General features: G+C 44.0%; 4 protein-coding genes and 1 long non-coding RNA gene across 7 annotated transcripts; all 5 read right to left on the reverse strand.

The window, feature by feature from the left end:
• Nucleotides 1-899: 899 nt before the first annotated feature.
• Nucleotides 900-2,380, reverse strand: LOC133971408 (uncharacterized). The gene is made up of 3 exons (XR_009924377.1): nucleotides 1,815-2,380; nucleotides 1,593-1,710; nucleotides 900-1,447 (listed from the first exon to the last, which is right to left on the reverse strand). It is a non-coding gene; the product is annotated as an uncharacterized LOC133971408 (long non-coding RNA).
• A 1,001-nt stretch (nucleotides 2,381-3,381) lies between these two features.
• aimp2 (aminoacyl tRNA synthetase complex interacting multifunctional protein 2) lies at nucleotides 3,382-7,337 on the reverse strand. 2 transcript variants are annotated; one of them, XM_062408518.1, is made up of 4 exons: nucleotides 7,023-7,337; nucleotides 5,146-5,364; nucleotides 4,557-4,791; nucleotides 3,382-4,269 (listed from the first exon to the last, which is right to left on the reverse strand). In XM_062408518.1, the coding sequence occupies exons 1-4, from the start codon at nucleotides 7,035-7,037 to the stop codon at nucleotides 3,881-3,883; spliced, it is 858 nt and encodes a 285-aa protein (XP_062264502.1). In that variant the 5' UTR covers nucleotides 7,038-7,337; the 3' UTR covers nucleotides 3,382-3,880. The 2 variants fall into 2 exon arrangements, with proteins under 2 accessions (XP_062264502.1, XP_062264501.1); XM_062408517.1 differs by having other exon boundaries at nucleotides 6,909-7,337.
• Nucleotides 7,338-13,764: 6,427 nt separating this feature from the next.
• On the reverse strand, nucleotides 13,765-16,425 carry pvalb8 (parvalbumin 8). Its single transcript, XM_062408331.1, has 5 exons — nucleotides 16,190-16,425; nucleotides 15,687-15,754; nucleotides 15,036-15,168; nucleotides 14,351-14,460; nucleotides 13,765-14,068 (listed from the first exon to the last, which is right to left on the reverse strand). The coding sequence occupies exons 2-5, from the start codon at nucleotides 15,745-15,747 to the stop codon at nucleotides 14,043-14,045; spliced, it is 330 nt and encodes a 109-aa protein (XP_062264315.1). The 5' UTR covers nucleotides 15,748-15,754; nucleotides 16,190-16,425; the 3' UTR covers nucleotides 13,765-14,042.
• A 2,691-nt stretch (nucleotides 16,426-19,116) lies between these two features.
• On the reverse strand, nucleotides 19,117-21,464 carry LOC133971630 (parvalbumin beta-2-like). The gene is made up of 5 exons (XM_062409064.1): nucleotides 21,271-21,464; nucleotides 20,604-20,670; nucleotides 20,326-20,458; nucleotides 19,500-19,609; nucleotides 19,117-19,402 (listed from the first exon to the last, which is right to left on the reverse strand). The coding sequence occupies exons 1-5, from the start codon at nucleotides 21,430-21,432 to the stop codon at nucleotides 19,377-19,379; spliced, it is 498 nt and encodes a 165-aa protein (XP_062265048.1). The 5' UTR covers nucleotides 21,433-21,464; the 3' UTR covers nucleotides 19,117-19,376.
• Nucleotides 21,465-22,830: 1,366 nt separating this feature from the next.
• Nucleotides 22,831-25,093, reverse strand: LOC133970393 (parvalbumin beta-like). Of its 2 annotated transcripts, none has more exons than XM_062407193.1 (5): nucleotides 24,979-25,093; nucleotides 24,101-24,175; nucleotides 23,826-23,958; nucleotides 23,363-23,472; nucleotides 22,831-23,125 (listed from the first exon to the last, which is right to left on the reverse strand). In XM_062407193.1, the coding sequence occupies exons 2-5, from the start codon at nucleotides 24,159-24,161 to the stop codon at nucleotides 23,100-23,102; spliced, it is 330 nt and encodes a 109-aa protein (XP_062263177.1). In that variant the 5' UTR covers nucleotides 24,162-24,175; nucleotides 24,979-25,093; the 3' UTR covers nucleotides 22,831-23,099. The 2 variants fall into 2 exon arrangements, with proteins under 2 accessions (XP_062263177.1, XP_062263178.1); XM_062407194.1 differs by lacking the exon at nucleotides 24,979-25,093 and adding an exon at nucleotides 24,331-24,829.
• Between the last annotated feature and the right edge of the window lie 1,405 nt (nucleotides 25,094-26,498).

A 26,498-nucleotide genomic window follows, 5' to 3' on the forward strand; every position in this document is an offset into this window, starting at 1 on the left:
ACTGCTGGACCTCTCCTGTTGCGTCAGTCGTGACATTTGTTCTACCTAAGACAGACAAACCGGCTGTAAGTGACTAAATACAATAAGAATGTATCCAGTATCCATTACCTTGAGTCACAGGCTGAGAAGATTCTGATGTGTGCGGTTGTGATGATGACGAGGACGCACTGTTTCCACTATCAGCAGCACATCCAGTAGTGAGCCTTTTCACAGCATCTTTATTAGGACTAAAGAAGCCTCTTTTTTAACCTTGGATCGAGCAGGGTCGCCAGGGACACGATGCTCCTCGACGGTAAAAGTGTACAGCTTCTCCCTTATGTTTCCTCAGACTCTCAGCCATTACTGTTCTCTCTGGAGTCTGGACAATTCCCCATTCCTCCTCCTCGTGGGAGTGGTGTAGCATGGATAAAAAGGGAATGACCTTTGATCCCGACAGTCTCTTCTCCTCTGACCGCCCAACTGTTGCAGCATTAAATGGGGCCAGCACTTTCAGACATTGAGCAATAATTGCCTAGTGCTCTGATGACAGTGGGACAACATCAGTGCGTAGGCCGGCCAAAGCTGCTCCTACAGGTTCCCTGAGGTCATACACACACACTGGAGCATATGGTAGGTGCTGTTCCAGCGTGTATCCACCTCTTGAAAAAGCTTCAGTACCGACCGGCCCATTCGCTCCTGCACCTGTGTCAGCTTCTCCTATCAAATTTGGTAACAAAAAGTGAGTCATTCAAGTGTCACTGAAGCAGAAACTTACACAAAACTGAAGGAATTCATCTTTGCTGTGATGCTGCTCTTGAAATAGCCCAATGTCGTCCTAGAGTTAGCCCGGATGTCAGACAACACAGCGTTTTGCTGAAGAGCCTTTTTTATTCGGAAATGCAAAGTATGCACCACACAAACTGTGTGAGGCAAACAAAGCTCCCTGGCACAAGCACCCATATTTTCTGCACCATCAACAAACAAGTAACTTTGTTTGTTAGACCCCACTGTGACATCAGTGCTGATTTGACTGTTGCAAAATTTGCGGCAGTATGCGCCTCAGGGAAATGAAGGGCCCCTAAATCAACACTATGCAAAGAGGTGGTGTCATCTATGAAATGTCAGGTCACAGCCAGACAGGCATCTGTGTTGATACAAGTCCACATGTCTGAAGTTAAAGCAACTGTGGAAGCCTTCGGCACAATGGCCTTCTCCTTGGACTCCTTATATCTCTCCTCCACCATAGCTTTCAATACCTAAAGAAAAGAAGACTGTAGGAATGGCAAATATGAGGAAATGAGGAGACATGCTTCATGTGCTCACACACACACCTGCCTTGTGGGGAGAACACAGGTTGGGTTGAAAGCTTGAACAAGCTTTCTGAACCCTTTGTCCTCCACAATAGTGAAGGGCTGAGAATCCTCCATCACCATATTCACCAAGGCCTCCTCCACATCATACTTCAGACCTGATGACACAAAAAAAAATGCTATATAGATTTACTCAGTAATTACTCACATGTTGAATATTTATTAATGGTGTGTAATACAAACGTTCCATGCCATTTTATGTTTGTGCTCTGTCTTATATCATTGCATCCTGAAATGGCTTACCTGAGCTTGGTCCACCTGGGTCGGTCTCCATGTTCTCATGCAGCGCTCTATAATGCCTCAGCATGGACGAGGTGGTATAGTTGTATCCGAGTTCTTGTCAACACAACAGACACTTCACCTAAAACACCAGCAATTACAAGAAACACATTAGAACAAGTGATCCCCTGTGTGGTCACATTTATTTACAGTATATTCCACTAGTTGTTATTACTTTGTTCATACCTTATTAGGAGCGATCAGCTCATGGAGTTCCCAGACAGGGGGACATCTTCTCTACCTCGCTGGTTCCATCGCAGAAAATAGAAGGTCGAATCACATACGTCATCAAACACAAGGCTCGATACGCGCTTCACAAGAATCATCCTCGATTACTCGACACGCGCTTCGAGGCCTCGACACGGGAGGACACGCGAGTAGTGCAAAGGTCGACGACCTCATCCACAACTTCATGGACAGGGTGACCTTGTGAACAAAAAGATGGAACAGGGCTTCTCCAGGATGCGGGAGGAGCTCATGACCAGACTCGGCAGCATCGACCGTTTCAGGTAAACACCGATGACGGCTGCGTGTGTTATTCCTCCGTGAAACCAGGATATCGGTGCCCTGTGAAGCCCAGCCGGAAACCGTCCACCATCGAGGAGGAGGACTTCAGCTACGTGCTCCGTGATTCCCAGCGTCTCTTCAATCAGAAGGGCATCCTGGTCACGTCGTAGACGAACTTTCTGACCGACGACTACTTTGACAGCATCAACTTGGTCTCTTTGACCACAGAGGGAATTAAATGCCATGAACTGCAGGGGGAGGGAGGTGGGGGGGATCAGTGCCAGGTGCCAGGGAGAGAGTCTGATTATACACAGGTGTTCCAGTTCAGCTAATGACGCTCTCCTCTCTATGGGGTTCCCTCCCGGAAACGGAGACACGAAGCTGAAGAGCTACTCGATTTCTGTGATTTAAGTTCATGTTTGTTCACGTGTGTGTGGAGCCAATAAAGAGAGACATTGACGACACCTCTCCTTGTGTTCATGACGAGGAGCTCACGGTAACGCAGAGGCATCGTTACAGTCATCAATAAAGATCTGTCAGCTGAAAATCACAAGAGATTATACTTTACATAAACCGGAAATTGAGCTGCTCCGAATTCTATATTCCTTTTCCAGACAGACCGGGTACCTGGATTCCATTCTGCAACACTTCAGCTGATGAGAAAACACCTCAAACAACTGGTTGCTCAGAAAAGATAAACATCCACAAAGTTCCACTCAACAGCTGCGGAAGGAAATGTTTAGTGGAGTCAATGGGACTGTCATGTTGGTAACTCTATAAAACTACACGTTATATGGTTTCAACTGGAATATAAATAAACATTTATCTGCCCTGGATGTCAATATTTTCAGTTCTTTTGTCTATACTATTGTCATATGAAATACAGCCTGAGTTTTGAGGCTGTCTTGATATTTGAGATTTTAAAGAATATGTCTAAATATTCTGTTTTTTTAATCAATTCTGGGCTCGAAATGTTCTGGGCAGGACATTTCAAAGTTAAAACATAAATGTGTCTCTAGTCTTTGTTGGACAAACTACACAGTGGTGACTGATTCACAACTGAAGTACAACAGATTCTTGTTTGATCTGAGCTGATTCTCACCTCTGCTCAGAGCAAATATTTACATGAAGGATTTTATGACAACCCTGCCACCTGTTGGACACAGAGGTGAACTTCAGTGAAAGCCACCTGTTTTGTTACTCAAGGAAAATACCTTTAATGAAAAAATTCAAACAAAGCTCAGGCCCCAGTTCAAACTTTGATCCAAAGTAGAAGTTTTAATCGCTTCAGGAAAACAAATGGTACAAAGTATTACTTTTGAAAACAAACCAGTAATACCCGCCACCACATTAACACACACACACACACACACATGCACACACATTGAGAACAGGATCATGTTAGGCACAAAGTGGGTGGAAAGTGTAGTCAGTACCTTTGATTTAATCCATCATCAAGCCCTTGTCTCTACAGTCCTCTCATGCTTCCTCCCTTGCAAAAGCAGCATAGGATCTCTTGTGATATAAAAGCAGCATGGCAGAGAAAAATACTCTTTAAGTTACTTTACCCATAAACCATTTTGCTTCCACTGAGTCTCTGTCAGTTCAGTGTTATAATACAATAAGGAGGGAAGCATTAGAAAGCTTTCCAGACATGGCTTGGATATCTTAATATTCTAATGCCTTTATCTCACTTTGCTTATGTAGGACACCGTCTCTGGTGTCTGCTCCTGGGACAGCACCAGTCACTGCACAACTGCCTTGGCGGGGGTGAAGTGGCCCAGGTTGTCGCAGGACTTGAGCCAGCGCTGGACATTAGCGGGGGTAGAGGAGGCCGAGCCACATTGCAGCACGCAGCAGTAGCAGGCGACGTCAGCCAGGGAGAACTCCGGCCCCGCCAGCCAGGGGTTTCGGCCCAGAGCGGAGTTAAGCGCCCGCAGGACAGCAGCTTGCTCCTTGGCACTGCCCTCTGCCAGCTGGAAGAAAGCTGTGTCCACCCAGCTGTCCACCATAGTGGCGAGGGCGGGATCGCTGGGGTAGGGAGCCAGCAGCTTGAAGAGGAAGCGTGCCACGTTGGCTTCACCCTCGATGGGACACATGTTCTGGATGCTAAACTTCATTTGCAGCTTGGGGACTGTGGATAGAGCACAGACGTCACATTGTTACGAGGACAGAAGCATTACCAACACATGTCAATATGCTTATTACTGCTCATATGAATTCAAAGCTCTAAAGAGTAATTAGGTTCCCAATCAAATGCCACGCAACAGAGAGTTCAAATTTTATATTTATACTATGTTAACCTTCTGCTTTGATCTCCTACCAGTCATACCAGTTTTACAAGAATGTTTCCTTCATCTCTTTGTCCCTTCTTGTCCATCCACTAACACACACACACCTTCCCTCTCACTGTGGCCTTACCATCTTTCCATATGAGCGTGAAGCCCAGCTGGAACAGGTGGCGCGCATAGCTGTCTTCGTGGCGTGGGCCGAGGCAGGACAGGAGCTGTGACGAGACGTCGGCCACTGAGGAGTGGACGTGGACGGTGGACAGCACCCGATAGCGCTTACACAGCAGGCTGTGGAGCACCAGCAGGGTCAGAGGTGGATGTGCTGGGTTGGCGTTTATGACAATGTCGCGGAGAGCGCCGTGGTCCTGATACAAAGAAGACAGAAGTAAGCAGCTGCTCGATCCAAAAAGCATTCTGTGTTCAACATTTCTCTTCCATAACGATACAAACAGCTTGCACCATCTGGACTTGCAATCAGTCTACACCCTTATTTATTATGAGGGTGTGGACTTGAATGGTAAATTCCATTACAAGCAGATTGTTCCATTAGGCACAATATTCAGATCTTGTAAGGACAGGCAGGTACAACAAGTATCATCAGAGACGGTTACCACCAAACAGAAAAGTCAGATTATGTGAATTGAAAGAAACAGGGCAACGTACATAGGTTTTATGTAGGAAAGAAATTCTAGCATCACTAAAGCGCCCCAGTGTCTCACCTTGCCCAGTAGTGAGTCCAGGTCTGTGGTGCCCTGGAAGGCTGCGGAGCTGAGGGTCTGAGAGGAGAGGCTGCTGCTGACTGTCAGGTCCAGATCGGCATCTGGCGTGGTCACAGTCTTGGCCAGGCCCTCCACAGCTGCTTTCAGCTCATACAGTTTTCTCATGATTTCATCCTGCCGAGCCTCCAGAGCTTTGACTGCTGGGTCCACCTCGCCGTTCTGGGGAAACAGAGAGAATTCACAGTTGAGTCATTTTGAACACAACTCAGCAGAGGTTTCACAGACAGGGTAAAAGCTGCAGTGGCAACATTTAACACAGTTAACACTCAGAACATATTTGACAGATTCAATGGCTAGAGATGCAGAGTTTAAAAGCACAGCCATCACTTAGGACTAAAAAACAGTCCTTGAAATGAAAAGCAATAACAATGTGATCATAATAACTATTGATATCGACTAATGTGAAAAGTTTTATCTACTACTGCTTCAAGACTGACTTCAAATATGTAATCTTTTGTTTTAAAGTAGATCTCATCTTAGAAACTGCTCCTTTGAGTGTTATACCATTATACATTTTAATATTGCTGATTAATGACTATATAAGTGGCAGTTTAATATAACAGGAACTCTAGCTTGAGCTTAATTCTACAATTCTGTACGATGTTATGTTGATTAATCCATAACAATGCATCATATTTTGAAATAAGTTATGTGGAAAGCAGCTGCTGTCAAATGAAAGCAGTGTAACAAAAAGGAACAATATTATCGTTGTGACATGAAGCATGGAAATACTCAAAAGTGCAGCACTATTGTGCCTTAAATCTGGGCTCATGGCGAAATAAGAACTAGGCTGCCAGACTTTCACCATCACTGCCTATGTTTATCTTAATTTATTTCATATATCTCTAGTTTTATATCTAAAGTTTTATTCTTTCGCTGTTTTCACCCTTTTCTTTCCAAATAAACGTACATTGGCTGCACCATGACAGGCTATGTTAGTCTAATGCACAACTTTGTGTAGCTTCCTTTTTTGTATCTTTAATTCTGTATTTTTATTTGGACTCTGCCTTGGTTTTTAGTGTCTTTCTATCACCTTATACTTCAAATATTGTATTGTCAACTTCTCCATTAGTTCATACTTCTTTACATTGACACTCTGTCTTTACGGTTTTGTGTGATACTGGATGCCTACATTTTCTTCGGGATCAATAAAGTATCAATATGTATGCATGTTTGATGTATGTATGTATGTATGTATGTATGTATGTATGTATGTATGTATGTATGTATGTTTTTCTGCTGTCATCTATGTTGTTTACTTTGTTTGTGCTGCACACGTCTTGAAGAGCTGCTGAATAGATTTCATTTGTTTTAACCAATAACAATAAATATCTATTATATTCTACGGTGTTGTAGTTACTACACAGCTGGAGTACAAATCTCTTACGTGCAGTGACAGCTCCATAGTATTAACAATGGCCGTCTAGCACTTGATACAGACGGATAGCCTATAATCGAAGGTTGATGGACAGGGGAGATGTGACTGTTGCATCAGCTAAAAGTGACAGCACCTAATGCTAAGTTAGCCAGCTAGCTTAGCCAAACGCGGCTAACTCTAACAGAAGCTTGCCAGAGGAATCGTGAGAGGAGCGGAACGAGCTGCGGACAACAGCGGGAGGTGAACACAAACTAACAACGTGTTAACACAATAACACAAAGCTCGAAATGAAGATGAAGTTTGTCGAAATGAAGTTCACAGTTACCTGGAGCGCGTGTTCGGAGGAGCAGCCGCTGCCCTGCTGCGCGTGGATATTTGGTAACTTGTACATGCAGGTCGGTATATCAACCCTTGTGTCCCCGGGACAGACGGACTTTACCTGGTACATGGGCATGACGGTAGTGGTGTGTCCTTCGAAGCGTGTGTCGAGTAATCGAGGAGGATTTTTGTGAAGCGCGTATCGGGGCTTGTGTTGATGACGTTCGAAGCCTCGCGAGCCGGCCGAGCACGTCACTGATTCAGGAAAGGGTTCGCGGGTTTGGTGTGCGATTCAAAATAAAAGGGGCCGCGAAACGCAATGGATTCCCTGTTTGAGAAACTGTTCAAATCACGGTAATGCACACAGGCGTCTTCCTCCGGGGCTGAGAGGTGATGACAGGCGGCAGCAAGGACCAGGAGCACCGGGGAGACCGGAAAGAGGCCACGGCAACGTCACTTCCGGGAAAGTAGACGCTGGATTAATATATATATAAAGATATCATATTTATCTATTGTGATTATTGGGTATCGAACAGTTATATATTATAAGGATAAAGACGATTATAAATTGTACGTCTTCTATTGCTCAACCTGAAACAGTGAGCCAACTGTTATTATCATCATGGTCAGTAACAACAATGATGGGAAGATGTTTCCAAATGTATTGAATAATAATTCAAATAGTTTTGAATTATTTCGTAAACAAAAAAAGTAATATGTATTTGTATAGCACAAGATAAGAGGAGATAAAATAAGACAAGACACTAGACAAGATACAACAAGATGAGAAATGACACTATGCTATACAGGCTTGACAACACAAGACAAGACACGACACAAAAGAAGACAAAGCAAGACAAAAAAAGACATGATCTGAAATGGTACAAAAAATATAGAAACATAACAAACTACAACATAAAATAACAAAATTTAAGATAAAGCCTAATGTCAAAGACAATTCTTGAGACAGATCTTGCATCTGTATGTTACAACAACAAAGAATGATATAAGTAAGTATTATAAATAATTAAGGGATAAGTATGAGGAGTTAAGGGAGGACCAGTGCCTAAACAAACAATAAGCAAGCAAAAAAAAAATGCAAACATAGAAGAATGAACTAATAACTGGACTTAAATAGGAAGAACCGAAAAGTATTTATTTCAATAGGCTCCTAGAAAACCCTTATTGTGAAGGGGTTCTTGAGATGCCACCTGCTGTGATGTCTCTCACTACAGTCAGTGGTGCAGCACAGTAACAAGGCTCGGCCTGTAGAGAGCAGTGCTGCTGCAGGTTTCAGTGGGGATTCACATTTTGATCCAGGTTTTTGATAAAAATCTGTGTTAGTGGTGAATCAAGCATTTATCCATACGACTCCGCATATGCTCAAATTCTTTTTCGGGACTAAGGTTGAGAAATGTAGTTAAATAGAAACTAAGTCTGACAGTAGACTCAGAGACCTCATGTTTCTGACCCTAAGAAAGGTCGGCAGCCTTATGTGCTGTTTGTAATTTGTGGATGCTATGATAAAAAGAGTTAAACCTTTACATAGTCATCTGTGCAATAATTTTGTCCAGTCAACATTAAATTCTGTCATTTAATGTATATTTTAAGTTGTTCAGCCCTAAAGCAAACACGTTATTTTATTTTTTTAGAGATAGTGATGATGGGAACTTGATTATTTAAGTAGTAATTATAGGTAAAAACATTAAAATTACACGAAGTGGAGTCATCAGTTCAGTCAGAGTCAGATTAAAGACGGGTCAGTTGGAATCTGCATGAATATAGTCTGACTCAGTCTCGCCATGGTTATTCAATCACAAGAGATTTTTTTTCACCTAATCCAAACCTGGCAACACAATCCTTCACTAGGAAGCCACTGAGGAGGCCGATACCACTCATCCCCCTGTGGTCCCTCTCTTCTCTGTCAGAGGAATCGACTTGGTGCCATTTCACACTTGAGGCGCATCCTCTCCTCTCAAACCACCGTGACAAGAGAAGTTTAATGAAAATGTACGCTTGAGTCTGACGTCCCAACAGCACGTCAACCATGAATAATTCACTGTCGAAGTCTGGCAGGAGTGAGGGGAGGCGGAGGAGCGGGTGTTGGGTGTGGGGGCCGACCTATGGCGGCTCTGCTAAGGGAACGGTCAGATCTAATGGCCAGACTAATACCTGAGCTAGAAACTGAAGACTGCAGGGGGAGCTGACACCTGACAGTTCAGAGTAATTCTTTAAATCATGTAGGAACAAGGAAGTCTGTCAGGCTGCAGGTAGCATGGGAAGAGGCTCGGAGGTGACACAAGCCTTGTCGGTGCTGTCTTACTCAGGTACACACTCACTGGGTTACTGATATAGATAAACAGTGCACAAACTGATGGACGGCAATGGATACTTTGCTTGGAGCTGCTCGGAGTACCTTAAACACAGCTTATGAATTACAAGTGGTACACACACGGGTTCATTGTAATTACTGAACTGAGATGTAGACACAGTGGGTTACGTTAATGAAAGTGCTTTGACAAGAGAGGAACTGACAACATGTCTGAGTATTTACACCATAAAATAAATACTGTTATTCAGCACAACTTGCAACTTTTACTTGAGTTATCCGTGCAGTATAGATGTACATTTATGTAATATATATGTGTTTTTTTATTGTTTGTGTTTGTTTACAGTTTGTTAGTTTTTAACTGTAAAAATGTTTAACTCAATAGTGGTATATTTGTGCCAGCCTCCAAACGTTTGTTGATGAAAAACATCGTACATCCACTAGCTTCATGGTAAGATGCAAACACTTGTTGGTAATGTTGTCCACAGTTATGGATGTCGTAAGATGTGTACTGACCAAACTCCAACCCGACGGTTCGCCTCCATTGTTCAGTTACTCAAACTCAAAGTTGGTCGTGGATGACAGTCCCCATTTTATCTGATTGTGCCTTCTCATTTTAAAAAGGCTGCAAAGTAGCCGTCTACCTGTCCACGACAGCCATTACTCAGTCTGGGGCTGAGTCAGCACATGCAGCAGCTGCTCAGAGGTTTAAGCAGGGTGTGGCTTTTAGTTCAAATTGCAAACTTGCGTTAGTGACAGCTCAATGTATATTTATCTGAGAGCAGATCAATTAGCAGATACGCAAACAATGGCTTCCAACCAGGGTGGAGATTGTTCTCTCGTAATCTCCCTCCGCAAATCCCCCTGTTATATCATGGAATGGCCACTGATATGTGCACGGCCCATCATTCATTAATGAAGGGAAGCTGCATGCAGACATCACAAGCAGAGGCTCGGGACCGATGCTTGTTGGGGAACAGTGGCAGCGCTGTCATCCCCTGCATTATGGATAGAGTTCCTGCGCGGAGCTCACAAAGCCCATTCAGTCATCTTTACTGCCAGTTAAATCTTTCACGACGTCCCTCCCTGTTCAGACTATCAGGTAGCAACATCTGTGATACCAGCAGGCTCCAAAAACACCTAAAAGAGTCAAAATATGATCAGCGATTGTGGAAGCAAACCCAGAATGCACGGCCCATCGTCCAAGAGCTTCAGCTTCATCGTTTGCCGATCACTGCAGGTTGTTATCAGCTGAGGATTAAAGTTTCACACAGACTGAATCAGTAAAGTGAGCCTGACACTCCTTCCTTGATATGAGTTTTTAGTGACAATGAAGCGAGGGCATCAATTATTGAAGTGCCAAGCGGACAAGCAGGCTGTGTCCATCCCAAAAGGTGGATCCACACACACGTATGGAACAGGGTAAAATGTTTAAATATAAAAGCTAAACTTATATTATAATCCTTCTTTGTTGGTCACCCAATGCCGAATTGTAACATTACAAGGGAACTTCTGCTACAGCTACTGCTATTGCATTGCACTAATGGATTTGGCCTTTACCATTTTAATAGTGCAAAACTAGAATAGAGCTCAGTAGAGGTAGTTCATCCACCAAGACCCAATATTCCCCTCGTGAAACCACATTTAAATTAATAAAATCTGTTTTTTTTAATCTGGATTCTCAACCACACTGCATCCTTCCACCAAGTATCGTAGTTATTTGTCAAATGGCTTTTGCATAAACTTAATAATAACCAACAAAAGGATCATAATTACGGGAAAATGATGTGGTAAAATATATCTACTCATTTTGTTTATCATGGCATGGCCACTCCTCCCAGGTGTTTTATTTTGAAAGTACTTTATTTATCATATTACATAGATTTGCCCAACTTCCTGAAGCTACACAACAGAAAACGATGATCGTCAGACCTTACGTCTAAATCGCTGTCACATCCCTGGCGTCTGTCAGCCGTGGATTCCCAGAGAGGAACAGTCTCTTTTTAAGTCCTCTTTCACCCCCTTTGCCCTTGAGTGCAGGTAATCTGCTTGTCACATTATCTTCTACCCCTGTCCCACGGCAGCAGATCCAGCAGTGACGACCTGTTGTCTCACATTTCCTTCCTGTTTATCTCTCCTGACCCACAGGGGTCACGGCTCCATTGTGTGCCCGGTGGCTTGTGTTACCTACTGGCTTCCCCAACCTTGTTCCGCTTGCAGCCGTGCAGCCCAGCCCTGGACTCCTCATCCCCGCTCCTCTACCGCGTGTCTGCAGAGATGAGGAGGAGAAACTGATAACAGCAGACATGAACACCATGACGTGATTAGCATTGTTTCTGTCTGCACGTCCAGTGTGTGTGTGTGTGTGTGTGTGTGTGTGTGTTTGTCTGTGGGTGTGTGACCAGGTAATGTAATGTAAAGCCATGTCCTCTTATACACATTGGTACTTGACATTTTCTTTTTCATAAATTCAAAGATTTCCACTCTGATTCTAAAGCTTTTTGTTGGGTCCAGCTTAGGACCTATGCTCAGGTGGATATAATGAATCTGCAATGAACGCATTTTTTCCATTACCTTAAAGCTGATGCACACAAACAATTTTTACAAATGTTTAGACAAATGTCTCGTTGGACAAAATGATGGAGTGATGATATTTTATATCCAGGAAGGTCAAAATACGTCATAGTATTATGTTCATTATAACCATCATCAGAGAAGATGTCCGCATATTTCCTGCTACTTGACATGTAGGTGGAGGCGAAACAACCTCGAGGCGTTTCATCTTCATCCCCAAGCAACATCATCATCACGGCGCAGCGTCTGAATCAAGCAGCATCAGGAATGACGACACATCCTACATGTGTGACCACGGCCTCGTTCTAATGCCAGGGTATGCCCCACAGGTCTGAGTAGCAGGTGTGTGCTTTAATAGTCAGGTTGTCCCTGTAATATACAGGTAATTGAAATGACACTGAGGTGGAAGCTCTGAAAAAAATTGGTACTCTGTATCCCGGCGCCTCTGGTGGGTGGGTGACGAGTCAGGTGGTTGTTAGTTTAAATCCCATGAATCCTGTAAGTGCAGAGAGTGAAACAGTTGTGTGCTATTTAAATTCTCTTAGAGGAGGAAAGAAGAGTTGGTCCAGCTTCTGTTCGTATGATTCTTCCTTACTGTAAAAGCCAAGGGACCAGAGTCGGACTATCATCGCACAGTGTGATTCATCTCAAAGTGACATTTTTGAAGTAAAGTGGTTCAAAGTCAATTCACCTAAATAGACCATGATTCAAACCTTGTGTAGTACATGTATGCTTCCAAACCCCCAGGGAGTGAAACATTTGTGAAAAAACGAACCCAAGCTCACATGAAACTCAAAATCATAGAAAAATAAAGAGACAAAAAAGCAAATGATGTCACAGGACGTAGCTGGATTGTATCCAGTCCTCTCCGGACCACTGCATCGCACCGGGGGACTTTAAGGCCCACGTTCCAAAACCGTTCAGTACGGTGAAGAGAAAAGAGGCTCACACTCTCAAGAGGGGGCAGGTAATGGACTAATGGTATCAAGGAGACCTGGCATGTAAGGTTAGCGCTCCCAGCTATAGCATTCTGCAGAGTGTGCAGTCCCTGCTGTACATCACACACATACACATGAGCACAATCTGAATCTTATGCATATATTAACACAAACATGCTGATCTCTGTGTATTTTTGTGCACATGTTGGATCACGTGTTTGCATGGATGTCTCTGTCCGATTGCATTTTTGATTTTAGAATTGCAAAAATGCATGTGTGTGTGTGCGGGTCTGCTTGTGTGTGAGTGTTTGAGTGTGCTTGTGTGTGTGTGTGTGTGTGAGACAGAGAGAGCATCACCAGGGTTCAGCCGGGTTTTATTTACAAAGCTGAGTTCATGTGTCACTCGATCGAGTCGCAGTGAAACTCAGTTGGTCATCAAGGTCACCTCCTCTGCTCTCTCCATATGACTCTTTAAACACAGACACACACACACACACACGCACACATACACACACACACACACACACACACACAAAGCCTGTGTTTTCAGGACATTTGTTGAGGACATTGATAATAAGTCTTATTAACCGCTGTGATGAGTAAGTGGAGATTCAAGAACTCTACGGAACTAGTGACTAACTTAGAGGGTTATTGTGTGCAGTATGTGTGTCTGTGCATGCTTGTTTGTCACAGGTGATCTGGATCATTGTATATAATCTACTGTACTCTATTGGATTCCTGCTTTCAAAGGGATTGCATCATCATTTTCTGCATATAAATCATTTCTGAGCCCTTTATTAAAAAGGTTTTGATGAAAATAACTAGTTTTAAGGTTCTGGTCTTATCATGCTCCACTGTATCCTCCAAATGATAAGTAAATTAAGACATCCATCCATCCACTATCTGAACCACTTATTCTTTAGGGGTCACAGGGGCACATCCCAGCTGACAGTTGGCAAAACAAACAAGACATGTAGCAACATACAGATGTAAACATAGAGAGAAGACAAGTGACAAGGAACTTGGAATTTTATTCTTTTATTTTCTCAGTATTTTGGTGAATTGTACATTTATCTGGCTAATGATCGGTCAGTTCAGTTCGAAACATGAAAAACAAAAAACGCGATGAGAATGTGGATGTGTGTGGACCGGAGCGAGTCGTTCAAAAAGAAAAAAAATAATCAAAAAGGAAAAATATCTAGACACGATTGACTAAAAGTAAAAGAGCCCCTGAAGCAGTGGAGTGGGGAAGGGGGCAGGACTGGGGTCAGATAAAGTCGGGGGGAAGGAGTCCAGCTGTTTAGGACAAGACCATGGCCTGGAACTCTGTGGAGAAAAGAAACAGCATTGAGAAGATGTGACACTGGTTTGTAACAATGTTGATATGAAGCTATAAGAGAGTTTGCATTGTGAAAATTCTTATTGTAATTCTCATGTGATCATTTAAACCATTATTTTAATCAAGTCAAACTAATTCACAAGTGTTAAATCACTGTTGGAACATTGCAAATCTTAATGATGAGAAGCCATTTGGAAAATCATGGATAGAAAAAGCATGTTTGTATTTACACACAAACTTGTTACTGTACTATGTGTGGATCCACTCACCTTCTGCTCCAATCATTCCATCGCTGTCGTCATCGGCAGCGCACAGGAAGTCCTTGGTCTCCTGGTCCGTCAGAACTCGAGCCCCAGGAGAAAACCTCTGGAGAAAAAACCTGGCAGACACAGAGACCGGGACAAATACCAAAGTTAGAGATTCTACACAGGGAGACCTAGCAGTCACCACCAGGGCACCAATCAGGATCTGTGGATTTAGATATCAGGTGTGAATGTTGCAGGAAGGAGCAGGAGCAGGAATTCCTTTAAGTGCTGGATGTGAACATGTTCTGCAAAGTGAACACTGTGCTGATGACATATTAAAGTGGAATAAAGAACAGGTCCCACCGAGATTTGAACTCGGATCGCTGGATTCAGAGTCCAGAGTGCTAACCATTACACCATGGCACCTTCATGTATGTCCCCAGACCACCACGCCTATCGATTACTCATGTTTTGCATCTTTCATTTTGATCTGTCGTGACCATAAGCACCACTGAAAAAAAAAAATCTGTCCCTGAATCTATGAATTTTCTTTAATTTAATATCATGAAAACGGAACGGAGGTTTGATTATCCTGATGAAAGACTTTCGAGTCGGATCTCCTCAGCGTGGCAAAAAGAAACCTCTGAAACCGCTAGATCCTGGGAAGAGCTAACAAGTCTGTCGTGTGTGAACTGTCCCGCTCACTCACTTGAGCTCAGCCTCCTCAATGAAGCCACTGGCGTCGTTGTCCAGGATCCCAAAAACCTTCTTCACATCCTGGGGGCTCTTCTTGGTGAGGCCACACAGCTGGAAAAACTTCCTGGGAGAGAAGGAGTCTGGTGCTGGGGGGGAGATGGAAGGCAAAGTCAGGGACATCATCAAGTTTGACTAAAATGATTCCCCTCAGGTCAGTAGTCTCATATGGGACAGTTTTGTTTCTGTAAAGTAGAATTAAAGCAAAGTCGCTGCATCTGCAAATCCTCAAACAAGTGATGTCAGTTTAAATTGCAGAGACAAGATGCCACACGGCTGATAAGGTGTTATTAAATGTGAGGTACGAAAAGCTCAGAGGCACAGAGCTGGTGATGAAAGTTGAGTTTTTAAATTTAGCCTATTGTCTTTGACCTCCAGTGATAAGGATGAAATCTTCAATTTATTTATGGCTGGTGCCAATTTCTGCACATGAAATCCCCTGCGCCCTGCACACAAGCCAATATGCATCTATGTACCTTTTAATAGCAACAGCAGACAATCTTATACGGGGGCAGTCATATTGTCTGGTGAGTGCACCGGGCTCCAGTGGCAATACTGTACAAAATCAAATGAAGAGAGTAATAATGATATTGGAGGAAGACGATACCTTGGCAGTCCTTGATAGCACTGTCGATGGCATCAGCGGAAAGGATAGATGAGAGCGCCATTGTATTCCTGTAGGAGGAACAACGGTGGTGAATTATTAACACATTTAGTCGGGAACAAGAGCAAAACCCTCTAGCTGGACACTGGTGGGCAGCAAAAATGTGTCCAAGTGACCAAATCTACATGCTGAAAGGTCAGTGGGTGCAGGGAGCGGCCAGAGGAGCAGCAAACTGACCTAGTGACATACACTCCTAAAGTCTCCGTGGGTTCTTACGAGTCAGTAAAAGTTCAACTCTGATATACATCTCCCCTTTTTACGCACAGATAATCCCACCCATCTTAGCATGCAGCCCACATACAGCAGCTCAGAACATAAAGCAGCTAGAGAATCCACCTCTGTGACACCTTTGTAAAGCTACACTAAACAAAAAGGAAACATAAAACATAGTAACTATCTGTCACAGGCGACCAGCAGCAGCAGCAGGAGGAGCAGCAGCAACTTACCGTGTCAGGTGGGGATGTCGCCCGGTCGGTGATCCAGCTGGAGAGGTAAGGCTATGTGGTGACTGCTGTCCGTCAAGGCGGATTTATATAGGTCTGATTGCAGTGACAATGGGGGATTGCTTGAGTTACCTGTCCGTGGATCAAATTCTAGCCGCCCGCCCCTGATCCAATTTCCCGGCTAACTAATTAACCTTTACTATTTATAACGCCCAGGAGCAGTAAGAGGAGTGGACCGCGGACATCTGTAACGCCCTTGTAAATAGCAAATTAAGTTTAAAACGGCGCATTCCTCTCCAGCCCGCCCCTTCCACCACTCCCCCCCCCCCACCCCCCCGTCGTCCCGGCACCACTCCTCCCCTCACCTCTAGGATACAGTACAGTTATTGCAGGGAGGCTGTATTGTAACTTCACCCTCTCTCTATCTCCTTTCCTCCCTCTCTTGCTGTCTCTGCACCCCCCCCCCCCCCCCCCCCACACACACACACACACCCCTTCATGCAGGTATCCTCTTTCAGCCAACAATGCCTGTGACACGCTCATGTGATGCTCCTTGAAAATGAGCCCTCGTCACTGCCTTTGAGGTGAGAAGTAGCCGGTTCTGCTCCAGGTCTATGGGCTTGGGTAAATTTCATGTCTTCCCACATCTGTGCGTCTTGAGGTGCCAACAGTTTGACGCATAGATCCAACCCATGGGGGTCAGTAGATCCCTGATGTAACCCCAAATACACATCAGAGCTGCTCATCACTGAATGTTGCTGATGTTTTATAACCTTCTCATTGTCTCACGGTGACAAGGGGGGGTGGGCAGCCTCGCGGAATTGCTTTGTCAACTGTGCTGATGAGGAGACCCGAGGTCACCCTCTGCTGTCGGCGTCCGGTGGTGATGATGATGATGCATAACGCACAGTGTCCCAGGTATGAGCTGTTTGAACAGAAGTACCGGTGGCAGGGGTGACACGGGGGATTCGATCATTTTTGTCCCATTTCGTCACTGTGATTCTTTAAGGAAGCCGCAGAGCTGCAGTCTCTCCAGGTGTCCAGGAGCAAACAATATAAACTCAGGGTGTCTTTTACCAAGGGCAACTGTGGCCCCAAGCAAGCCTGACTCACAGAGAACTTCAGGGGTCATTAGGCACCTCCCTGGGAGAGGGCTCGCTGCAGTGGTGCATGGGAAAGAGGTTTATTCTCTACTGGGTGATGTAAGGTTTCATGTCAGATGTGAACTTGTTCTGCAAAGTGAACACTGTGGTGGTGAAATATTACCACAACAAAGTTGAATAAGGAACAGGTTCCACCGAGTTGGAGTCAAAGTCCAGAGTGCCAATCATTACACCTTGACACCTTCATAGCTGAACCCGGACGAACACAATGATTTGTTGAAATTATCTCTAACATTCATTTGCAGTTCCACGAAGTATTTCCTTCTGCAAAGTAAACAATGTGGTGAGGAATGTTTTCACAAAGTGGAATAAAGAACAGGTCCCACCGAGATTTGAACTCGGATCGCTGGATTCAGAGTCCAGAGTGCTAACCATTACACCATGGCACCTTCATGTGTCTCCCTTGACCACCATCAAATTTTAGTTAAAATGATCTCTAAAGTTCGTTCGCATTACCGTGACCCGTTTCCTCATTATTTTAGGGGGTCACCAGCTTAAAGCGGAACAAGGGACTCATGTCACCGCTGCGCTCTCGCACGCGTCAGCTGGCGTCAGTCGGTGACGGCTCGTGTCACGACACGTGCGTAAAGATCCTCCAACACATGATTCAAAGGCCTGAAAACAATCTGGTCCACGGAAATAACCAACGTTTGTTATATTTAAGCCTGAATAAAAATGTGTGGAGAAATCGTTAAATCGTTTTAAAACTTTTACGATGAAATAATTAAGGATAGTGCTTTGGGCATGGCTTTTACGCACTGGGTGTCGAACCCTTTGCCAGATTACAGGCGTCCTTCATTATTGAATAAAAGCTTGTATCTCCGGTGGTTTGTCTTTGTCAGCCTTTCCTGAACCTAATCCCGGTGCCAACTTGTTAATGAGGCCCCTCTACACGTGATGGGTGATCGTCCTCTGCGAGGTTCTGGTGCAGGTGGACTCCTGAAGAGAAACTCTATCATCTGCTCCCGACTGTGAGTGAAGAAGAGACACCGGATCGAGGGCAGTGGTGCGAGTCTACCCACACCCGGTGCATGATGTCATGTTGGCATGTTGATACCTCGTGGACTATACTGTTACTGGGCAATAACTTATTCATCTAGATTTGCTAATGCCCTGTTCGAGCCTCGTTCATCCACATGGAGAGGGGTTCAAAGGAGGACAAGAGGACGACCTGGACTGACATATATATCGTACGGTTCGTTTTCTCTGCATTGGAAAGAAATTGTTTTCTGGTTAAATGTGGTGGCCTGCGATCACCCACTGAACGACTGCAGTTTAAAGTTATATAGCTGCAAAGCATTTTTATTATCTTATTCTTTTAATCCACAAACATCCACAATTAACCCAAACCACCTGAAGCGAGGGATTCGAATTATATCTACACTGTTGCTGTTTTTTTGATTTACTTGACGTCTCTTGTGAGTGTCTATTCATCTGGTGTTCATGGATGTGACGCCATCTAGTGGCTACAGGGTGGAGCTGCAAGACAGAACCTGCATGTGAGCTGCATGTGAGCTGCGATTGTGTGTTTGTGTGTGTTTGTGTGTGTGTGTGTGTGTGTGGGAGTGACGTGCCAAGGCCCACCAAATCTTTCTTTTTCTTCATCCATTATTCTCCATGCCTTGGCACATTTTACATTTCATGGCAAACAAACACAATGAAATAGTCTGTCACTCGGAATGTGTCAGATTAGGATTTTGTGTAAATTGAAAAGAGACACAGATCATGTTTGAAGTTTTTTCATCCCCAAAAACCGTGCAAAAAGAATATTCTTTCTCTTTTTTTATTATACAGTTCGTTCCTGGAAAGTGCATCATAGATTTTACAGTAAGCAAAATTGATATTTAAGACATGAACACAACCGAGCAACATTCACAAACATCAGTTTTGGACAGTGTGTTGGGTAGAGGAGGAAACGTCTCTGGAGCAAATGTATAAAAGTCATTTATATTCAGATGAACAAGGGGGGAGGTCGATGTGGGCTTTGTTGTTCCATCAGAGCTGGTGTTGTTGGTGGGTTGCACAGTTTACGCCTTAACCATGACAACAAACTCTGCAGGGGGGGGGGGGGATGCAAGAGGAGAGACGATTAGTTGATGGCAGCTCAGAGATGCAACTGAGAAATGTCTGTAAGGTGAGGGAGCACATACCATCATCACCGATCTTGCCATCATTGTCGGTGTCACCGGCCTTCAGGAAAGCCTTGGTCTCTGCATCGGTGAGAGCGCGTGCACTAGCCTGGAAGTTCTGCAGGAACAGCCTGAGGACACACAGAGGAGGCGACGCCATCACTTCACTTATACATATAAATACCACAGACACACAGAAAACATCTCGATCAAGATGAAAGCTGCATGTTGTTATCGATACTTATCACGATAAATGCTGCAAAATGATTTCTGACTGATTTCTGCTCCTGGCTTAAGGTTGCGGTTTTAAACTCTTCAATGTTTTACATATCCGAGGTAAATCAATTAGGTCTTATGCAATTATATAATATATAAGCAACATATCTATTGGACTTTCATCAGATTGCTATAGATGAAAACTTTATTGCAGTAATTACTGATATTGTTTTATTGCCCAGCCCTGGATGGACAATGAGGCAGATGTTATCTTCTAGACAGAAAAAGTCATGTATAATAATAATAATAATAATAATAATAATAGTGATAATCATAGTATCTCCTCTGCTAGTTGTCAATAGAGTAAAAAATAGAAAGTCCTTGTAAAACCGGGTGTTGGCTAAAGATAGTTGGCCCCCTGTGATCCCCACCACCACATTCCCAGAGTCCACATAGGCTGCATGGTTAGAACAATACTGCAGTTCCTGATACTCACTGGACTTAAAGACACAGGCACACATCACTGTTGATTGAAATAGCACAATATGCGACAATGCCATTTGTGTGATTTGGTGCTATATGTTTAGAGGGGGGTTGTGTGTGTGTGTGTGTGTGTGTGTGTGTGTCTTACTTCAGCTCCTCCTCCTCAATGAAAGCACTCTTGTCCTGGTCAATGACGTAGAAAGCCTTCTTTATGTCTGCAGCGCTCTTGCCAGCCAGACCACAGGTGGTGAAGAACTTCTTGTGGCAGAACGTGCCAGCGTCTGAAATCAACACAGGATGTCACAGAATAGAACAAATATATAGAGTAGCTGTTAATGCTTAGAACAAATGAGCCTATAGATTAGATTAGATTAGATTCAACTTTATTGAATATAGACCACTTCTCAGTGATTTTGTAGTTGTCACCTTTGCACTCCGCCAGGGCTGCAGCGACTTTAGCATCTTCCAGTATGTCTTTGAAGGCCATTTTGATCTGCAGGAATGAAACACAAGGCATGATGATATTTTTGATCATGTAGGATATATTGCCAGGAAGCCATCTTTTACCATATCACATTTTGTTGATGATCTAGCTGTGGCTCACATCTACATCTCTTTAAAATGCTAAGAGCCTAAATTAAAACCTGTTAGACACCAAAAATCTATCCTTGGAGTAATGACAGAAAAATATAACCAATACATTATTTAAATTTGTATAAATAAAAAGATTCAGTCCACTTCTTTCTGAATGACACGTTAGCATAATGCGTTTCCGAATCCTGTGTACAAGGCTGAGATAGTCAGCTGTGAGCTTCCTCCTGCTGCGCCACAGATGCTCAGAGGTCAAACCAATAATCCAGTTGTTTTATTGCGAGTTGTTCTCGCAATAAAAAATCAAAAACGGAGAAAAGAGAAGAAAAATATAAAAAAAAGGCATTTCGTTCTTTAAATGCTTTGGTGCCAAGTCCTTATTTAACTTAGATGTTAAATATCATTCAAGTTTTCTCTAAAGGTGGAAAGCCAGATGCTGAGGCTTTGTCCGATCCCACGATTGTGTTTTTTCCCCCTTTTGTCCATTTTCATTCAAACTCACCTCTGTTGTCTTTGCTTTGCAGAGTAAAGATGAGACAGACGAGACTCGAGTCGACTGCAGTGATCTTTCCGGTGCTCCCGGTGACCTTTTTATAGTTTCACCCCATCCAAATCCGAGGCATAAGACAACTGACACCACTGGGGAAGGGGGGGTGGCAAACATGTGTCCTGAAGTGAGCTGTCTATTTTAGGTTTCACAAATGAAGACGCTTAAAAGGTGCGTTTGAAGAAGTCTTTAATATGTCCCGCTGCTAAGAATAGGGCTGTACACTGCTGAGGAGGGCGAATTGCAAGTGCTGCTGGCAACATATAAGAAGCTGGATTCTGAAGCATGCATTAGAACTGGTGTAAGTGGCTCCTATAGTTTGTTTTTTTTTTCAGCTTTTTAGTGATTGGAAGGCACTGGCTATTTTATCAATGACTTTAATTTAAGTTTAATTAGTGTGTTTAGATTTGATTTGCCGATTTGTGTTCAATATCTAATATGAAATAGGCAAAAGTAGAGGATTTTGCCATTTAGACCATTTAGAATATTATATGTTGTGAAACTATGGCTGTATTAATAATTGTTTTTTAAATCAAGTTATTGTCAAGCTATATTTTTCATGCAGATTGGTTGAATTGATATTGTTTTGGGAACACTTCTTCATTCAGGAAACGTATTGCACACAGCAGCTCTTTGTAATCTCGTTTAAAGGCTTAAATGTTTGTCAGTGCAGCTCCACTTGAAATGCTGAGCGAGCAGCTTTGGCCTGTAGGTGGCAGCACTGGTCTGACAGTAGACAGCTGTCATTGAGTGTCTAGGTTGAGGGTTTAAACTGCTGACCTGCACTTTCAGGTCAGCAGTCTAAAGTGTAACAGGACTTTTCCACCGAGGACAGTTCAACATGTCACAGTAGTAAAAATGAATGAAATGATTTGTATAGAGCAAACCCAGTGTTAATTTGATCAGGAGCGGCAGACCTATTTGTCAGATGAGCCGTTTTGCTGAAGATTTAGTATATGCATTTCTACAATTGAAAATGTGGCACAGTCAAAATGCAATTCTTTGCTGAGAAGCACTAAAGATGTGCATCTTGGCAGTAACCTGCTAAAAGGTCTTGCTGACGCAACGGTGGTTGTTAATAGCCCTCCTGTTGCCACAGCACATCATCTAATTGACTACGCAGCAGTTGGTGGAGAAAAAGACCTTGGAGCAGCTCACCTAATTACACTGTGTGTGACAGCTATCCATTGCAAACCTCCCTGGGTCCAGGAAGTATCCCAGCAAAGCCCCCAGGGCCACCCCCCAGCCCCCGCTGTGTTTGCCGGGCCCTGGCCTGAGTCCAGCCCCACTCTCCCTCTCATTAACTAATTATCAAAACAAGTGTCTGGCAGGTCACTTCAACCGTCTCTCAGCACCTCCCGAGCATTCAGAGGCCCTGGCAGGTGGAAACTCGTTTAGCGCCGCCTCACCCTCAGCCCTCTGTGTTGACATGCAGTAGCTGCAGCTATGTGGAACCAGTGGTTTGCAGAATGCAAGACAAGATGACCGATTCAAAGAAGACTGACCTGAACAGGATGACTTTTACACCAAAAGAGTTTTTATTCCTGGTTTTTCACTCATCCTCGATCTGCAGATGGTGTTGTACAGTTTGCACAAGTCATTTTTCAGAACATTTAACACACCTGAATAACATTAACAGTAAAATATGTGTTCCATGTTGAGAAATATTCTGCAGGCAACTCATAAATAAGATATAAAAAATATTCTTTCAGCTGATGATTACTGAATCTTGCAAGGCGTTCGCAGTTCCGTGAAAAGAGGTGGATCTTGATCAATGGAAATTCTTATGCCTTAACAAGGGCAGCGAACTCTGTGAAAGTAGAATAAAATTGCCATTAGAAGAGAACAAAATGATTTCAGATTTTTGCAGTGTGTCATGGGGGTGGTGTGATGGAGTCTGATTGGATCCACACCCTGGACCAATGGTTTGTGTGTGTGCGGATATGGAGAGAATGTGAGTTGATGTTAAGAGTGAGGCTGCAGGCGTCAGGATGTATATGTCATGTCTTTGTAGGAGTGTACACGATGCTCTGCAGGGAACTCTTACCATCGACTCCGATCTTGCCGTCATTATCACTGTCACCAGCGGCGAGGAAGGCAGCGGTCTCCTTGTCGGTGAGTGCTCTGGCACTGGCGGAGAAGTTCTGCAGGAACAGCCTGACAAGTGGACAAAGAAGAAGTTCAAGTTGAAGCACAGTTCAGTCTGTATTGATTGATTCTGATTGATATCGATAACAACTAAAATATAATGTTTCCAAAAGCCTGTCCTCTTGGTTTGAAATGTGGGCTTTAATTTGGTATTTAAAGTTTCTTTTGTGCTGTCAATGTTTTATTGGGCCCTAAAATGATAGCCAAGCTAAGAAAACATAAGTATGGGGAAAATAAAACATCCCCCCCCAATTTTCCTATTGATTTAGACCTAACAATACAGTAATCCTATATCTGCAGCATATTTTGTTCAGTTGAGTCTTGAGTGTCAGCTGTAAGTGGCAAGTGCTGGAATGTCTTACTTGAGCTCTTCCTCCTCAATGTAGCCACTGGCATCCTGGTCAATGACACCGAAGGCAACCTTGATCTCATCAGCGCTCTTGCCGGCCAGGCCGCAGGCGCCGAAGAACGTCTTGTAGTTGAAGGAGTCAGCAGCTGGAACACACATTTGAACACCATTAGCACTCAACAGGCTGCAGGAGCACGACACAGCCATTCAGTGTGGATGTAATATGATTACTGTGTAAAACTAATGTGACCAGTTCAATTGACTGAATACGAAGGTAGTGAGGCTCACCAGCGCAGCCGTCCAGAGCGGCCTTCACCTTTGCGGCATCGAGGTTAGCGGCAAGGGCCATTTTTTATTCTGATGCTGAGAGAGGGGAGAAGAAGACAGGATTAGTGTGAGCATCATCAATCCTGCACAGTGGTCCACTTTGTGTGTTACAAATATCCTGCCAAGCTGAAATACGGATTGCTGTGCATCAGGGAGATTCACACAGGCCTATACTCAAAGACCCGGGATACCTGGAGGTATTCAGACTTCATCCATGAAACAGTTAAAAGCTTTAAGGCTGAGGGCTAAAATCATGCATCAGTCCCCCCTGTGTAAGGCTTTTTCTGCAATATAGCTTCACAAGAAAATAAAGGTTCAGCTAATTTCACCATTGGAAAGCATCATTTCCAAAGCCCTATGTTTATTGCTTAAATCGCTTTAGTGAGCAGTGTTCGCCACGCAGCAGCAGCTCCACTCCTGCAGCTACTCTGCCCTGCGGATGTCTGATCACAGCAACCCAGCTCTGACTGTCTCTGCCAACACGTTAAGCTGCTCTGGCACTACATAGATGATGCTCCCACAGGCCAAATAACGGCAATGCGAATCACACAGCCGGGGAAACGCGATGATAATTCATCCGGTTATGAGAAATAAAGTAAAACTGCGCATTTATCATCCACAAGATCCTTAGAAATCAAATGGCCACAGTTGGCCTCCGTTTTTCTGCCCTGTTTGGATCGTCCTGTGGTCCGAGTGGAGCTTGACTATGCTGGTTCCATCTCTCTCCACGGTTTATAGTCCATGTGGGGGAGCTCCTTGTCTGAATCCCTGTCCTCCCAGTGCAATCTGCCAGAGAAGACTGTGAAGCCTCTGCGGGGGACGCACAACTTCCCACTCACCTTTGAGCTGCGTTGAGGAGAGTGAAAACCAAGAGTGACTCGAGTGAATGCAAGACCCCGATCCCTCTCTCTTATATATCCACGAGCAACACCATTTACAGAGCTTTGCGTCTCAGTATCAGGTACCAAGATGCATGGGTTTCGAAAAAATGTGTCTACTGGTCTGGTCCTATTTTTAGGCGAACAAATGAGGATGGAGCTGCCATGTGCGCGGAGGCCTATAGCTCTAGACGTGTGGAAACCCGAGCAGGCCCCGCTGCGCGCTCATTCCACGGGATACGTTGCACTCCCGTCATTGATTTATATGTCGGGAATGGGGTTTTTTTATTGCTGCGAGTTTCATCTGAGTGAAGGCTATTAATGAAGGGTATGGGAGATGGGTGAAAGTGCGAGCCACGTGTCCCAACATCTATTTTTGACTCAATGCCAGATGCTGTTCACAGGAAATAATGAATTCACCGGGTTAAATGTCCAGCATTTCTATCAGTGTAGATATATGTGATCTGCTCATATACTCCTGTGCAAACACTTTTGCTGTAGATGATCTATGTGTCAGTACTACGATATTAATCTATATTTCAGTATAGGGACAGTTGATTTCCTGTTTTTCCACATTTAATATATATATGTTACTAAATGCACATATATAATATTTGATATTTAATAATCATCATCAGCTTCATTTGATCATCCTCTCCTTGGTGTGTGTATACGTGTGGAATTTCTGATCATGGGGGGGGGGGGGGGGGGGGGGGTTAATGCAGTTAATCGTCTGCTTATTTCTCACATAGTTTTATTTCATTTTTTGAACGAGTTGATTATAAACTTTAGGAGTCAGGCTTTCTATTCCTGAATGGGAATGGGATGGGAGTTCGATCGGCCCTGAGACGGTCTCAGCTGGTGGATAAGAGCAGCCCTGTGTCATTAGTTTTCTATACATCACATTTCCATATGGTTCACCTGAGCTGATCAGGCAGCGCGTGCAGCTGAAGAGAGGAGACACGAACTCAGCGCCTTGCAGGGGACTGAGACTTCGGGGCCTACGCCGCCGCAGATCCCTGTCCTTAATAGGCAATGCACCAAACATGCATTCGACCATTTCCTGTGCGTGCGCGAACACGTGGACAAGTTAGCAATATGTTGACAACTCATTTTGCCCCGACGATCTAAACACATCTCATTTCCACAAGTTGATAACTGAACCCAGGATGCCCCCCCCCCCCCCCCCCCCCCCCCCCTGGGTTTTTGTGGCCTATATGACCTCTTTATGAATTACGCCTCGTGGGACTGTTTCAAATTAAGTTTCTTGGAATCTTAATCCCAGAGACGCGTCACACATGCGTCTGCTCTGTGAATGAAAAGTATTTCTCATAATTACTTGGGAATGTCTCGGCTCAATGTGCAGGAATTCGGAATCCGTCCAGCAGAAGGCAGTACTGGCCCTAACGAAGGAATTTCTTGGACCAACATATATGCACATGTGAAGTAGGTTCCTGTCAATCTAAAATGCAAAATTTCAC

The sequence above is a fragment of the Platichthys flesus genome, chromosome 16 (genome assembly GCF_949316205.1).
Source record: "Platichthys flesus chromosome 16, fPlaFle2.1, whole genome shotgun sequence".
Classification (NCBI taxonomy): domain Eukaryota; kingdom Metazoa; phylum Chordata; class Actinopteri; order Pleuronectiformes; family Pleuronectidae; genus Platichthys; species Platichthys flesus.

Coding starts and splice junctions, on each gene's coding strand:
- aimp2 (XM_062408517.1), bottom strand. CDS start 7,037: ATGCCCATGTACCAGGTAAAGTCCGTCTGTCCCGGGGACACAAGGGTT. Junction 5,365..6,908: donor CCTCCGAACACGCGCTCCAG/GTAACTGTGAAC, acceptor CTGTTTCCCCAG/AACGGCGAGGTGGACCCAGC. Junction 4,792..5,145: donor TGGACTCACTACTGGGCAAG/GTGAGACACTGG, acceptor TCTTTGTATCAG/GACCACGGCGCTCTCCGCGA.
- pvalb8 (XM_062408331.1), bottom strand. CDS start 15,747: ATGGCGCTCTCATCTATCCTTTCCGCTGATGCCATCGACAGTGCTATC. Junction 15,169..15,686: donor TGCTATCAAGGACTGCCAAG/GTATCGTCTTCC, acceptor TCTCCCCCCCAG/CACCAGACTCCTTCTCTCCC. Junction 14,069..14,350: donor TGGAATGATTGGAGCAGAAG/GTGAGTGGATCC, acceptor TTTTCTCCACAG/AGTTCCAGGCCATGGTCTTG.
- LOC133971630 (XM_062409064.1), bottom strand. CDS start 21,432: ATGTTTGCCACCCCCCCTTCCCCAGTGGTGTCAGTTGTCTTATGCCTC. Junction 20,671..21,270: donor GCAAAGCAAAGACAACAGAG/GTGAGTTTGAAT, acceptor TCATTCCTGCAG/ATCAAAATGGCCTTCAAAGA. Junction 20,459..20,603: donor AGCCCTGGCGGAGTGCAAAG/GTGACAACTACA, acceptor TGTTGATTTCAG/ACGCTGGCACGTTCTGCCAC.
- LOC133970393 (XM_062407193.1), bottom strand. CDS start 24,161: ATGGCCCTTGCCGCTAACCTCGATGCCGCAAAGGTGAAGGCCGCTCTG. Junction 23,473..23,825: donor ATTGAGGAGGAAGAGCTCAA/GTAAGACATTCC, acceptor TCCACTTGTCAG/GCTGTTCCTGCAGAACTTCT. Junction 23,126..23,362: donor CGGCAAGATCGGAGTCGATG/GTAAGAGTTCCC, acceptor CTACTTTCACAG/AGTTCGCTGCCCTTGTTAAG.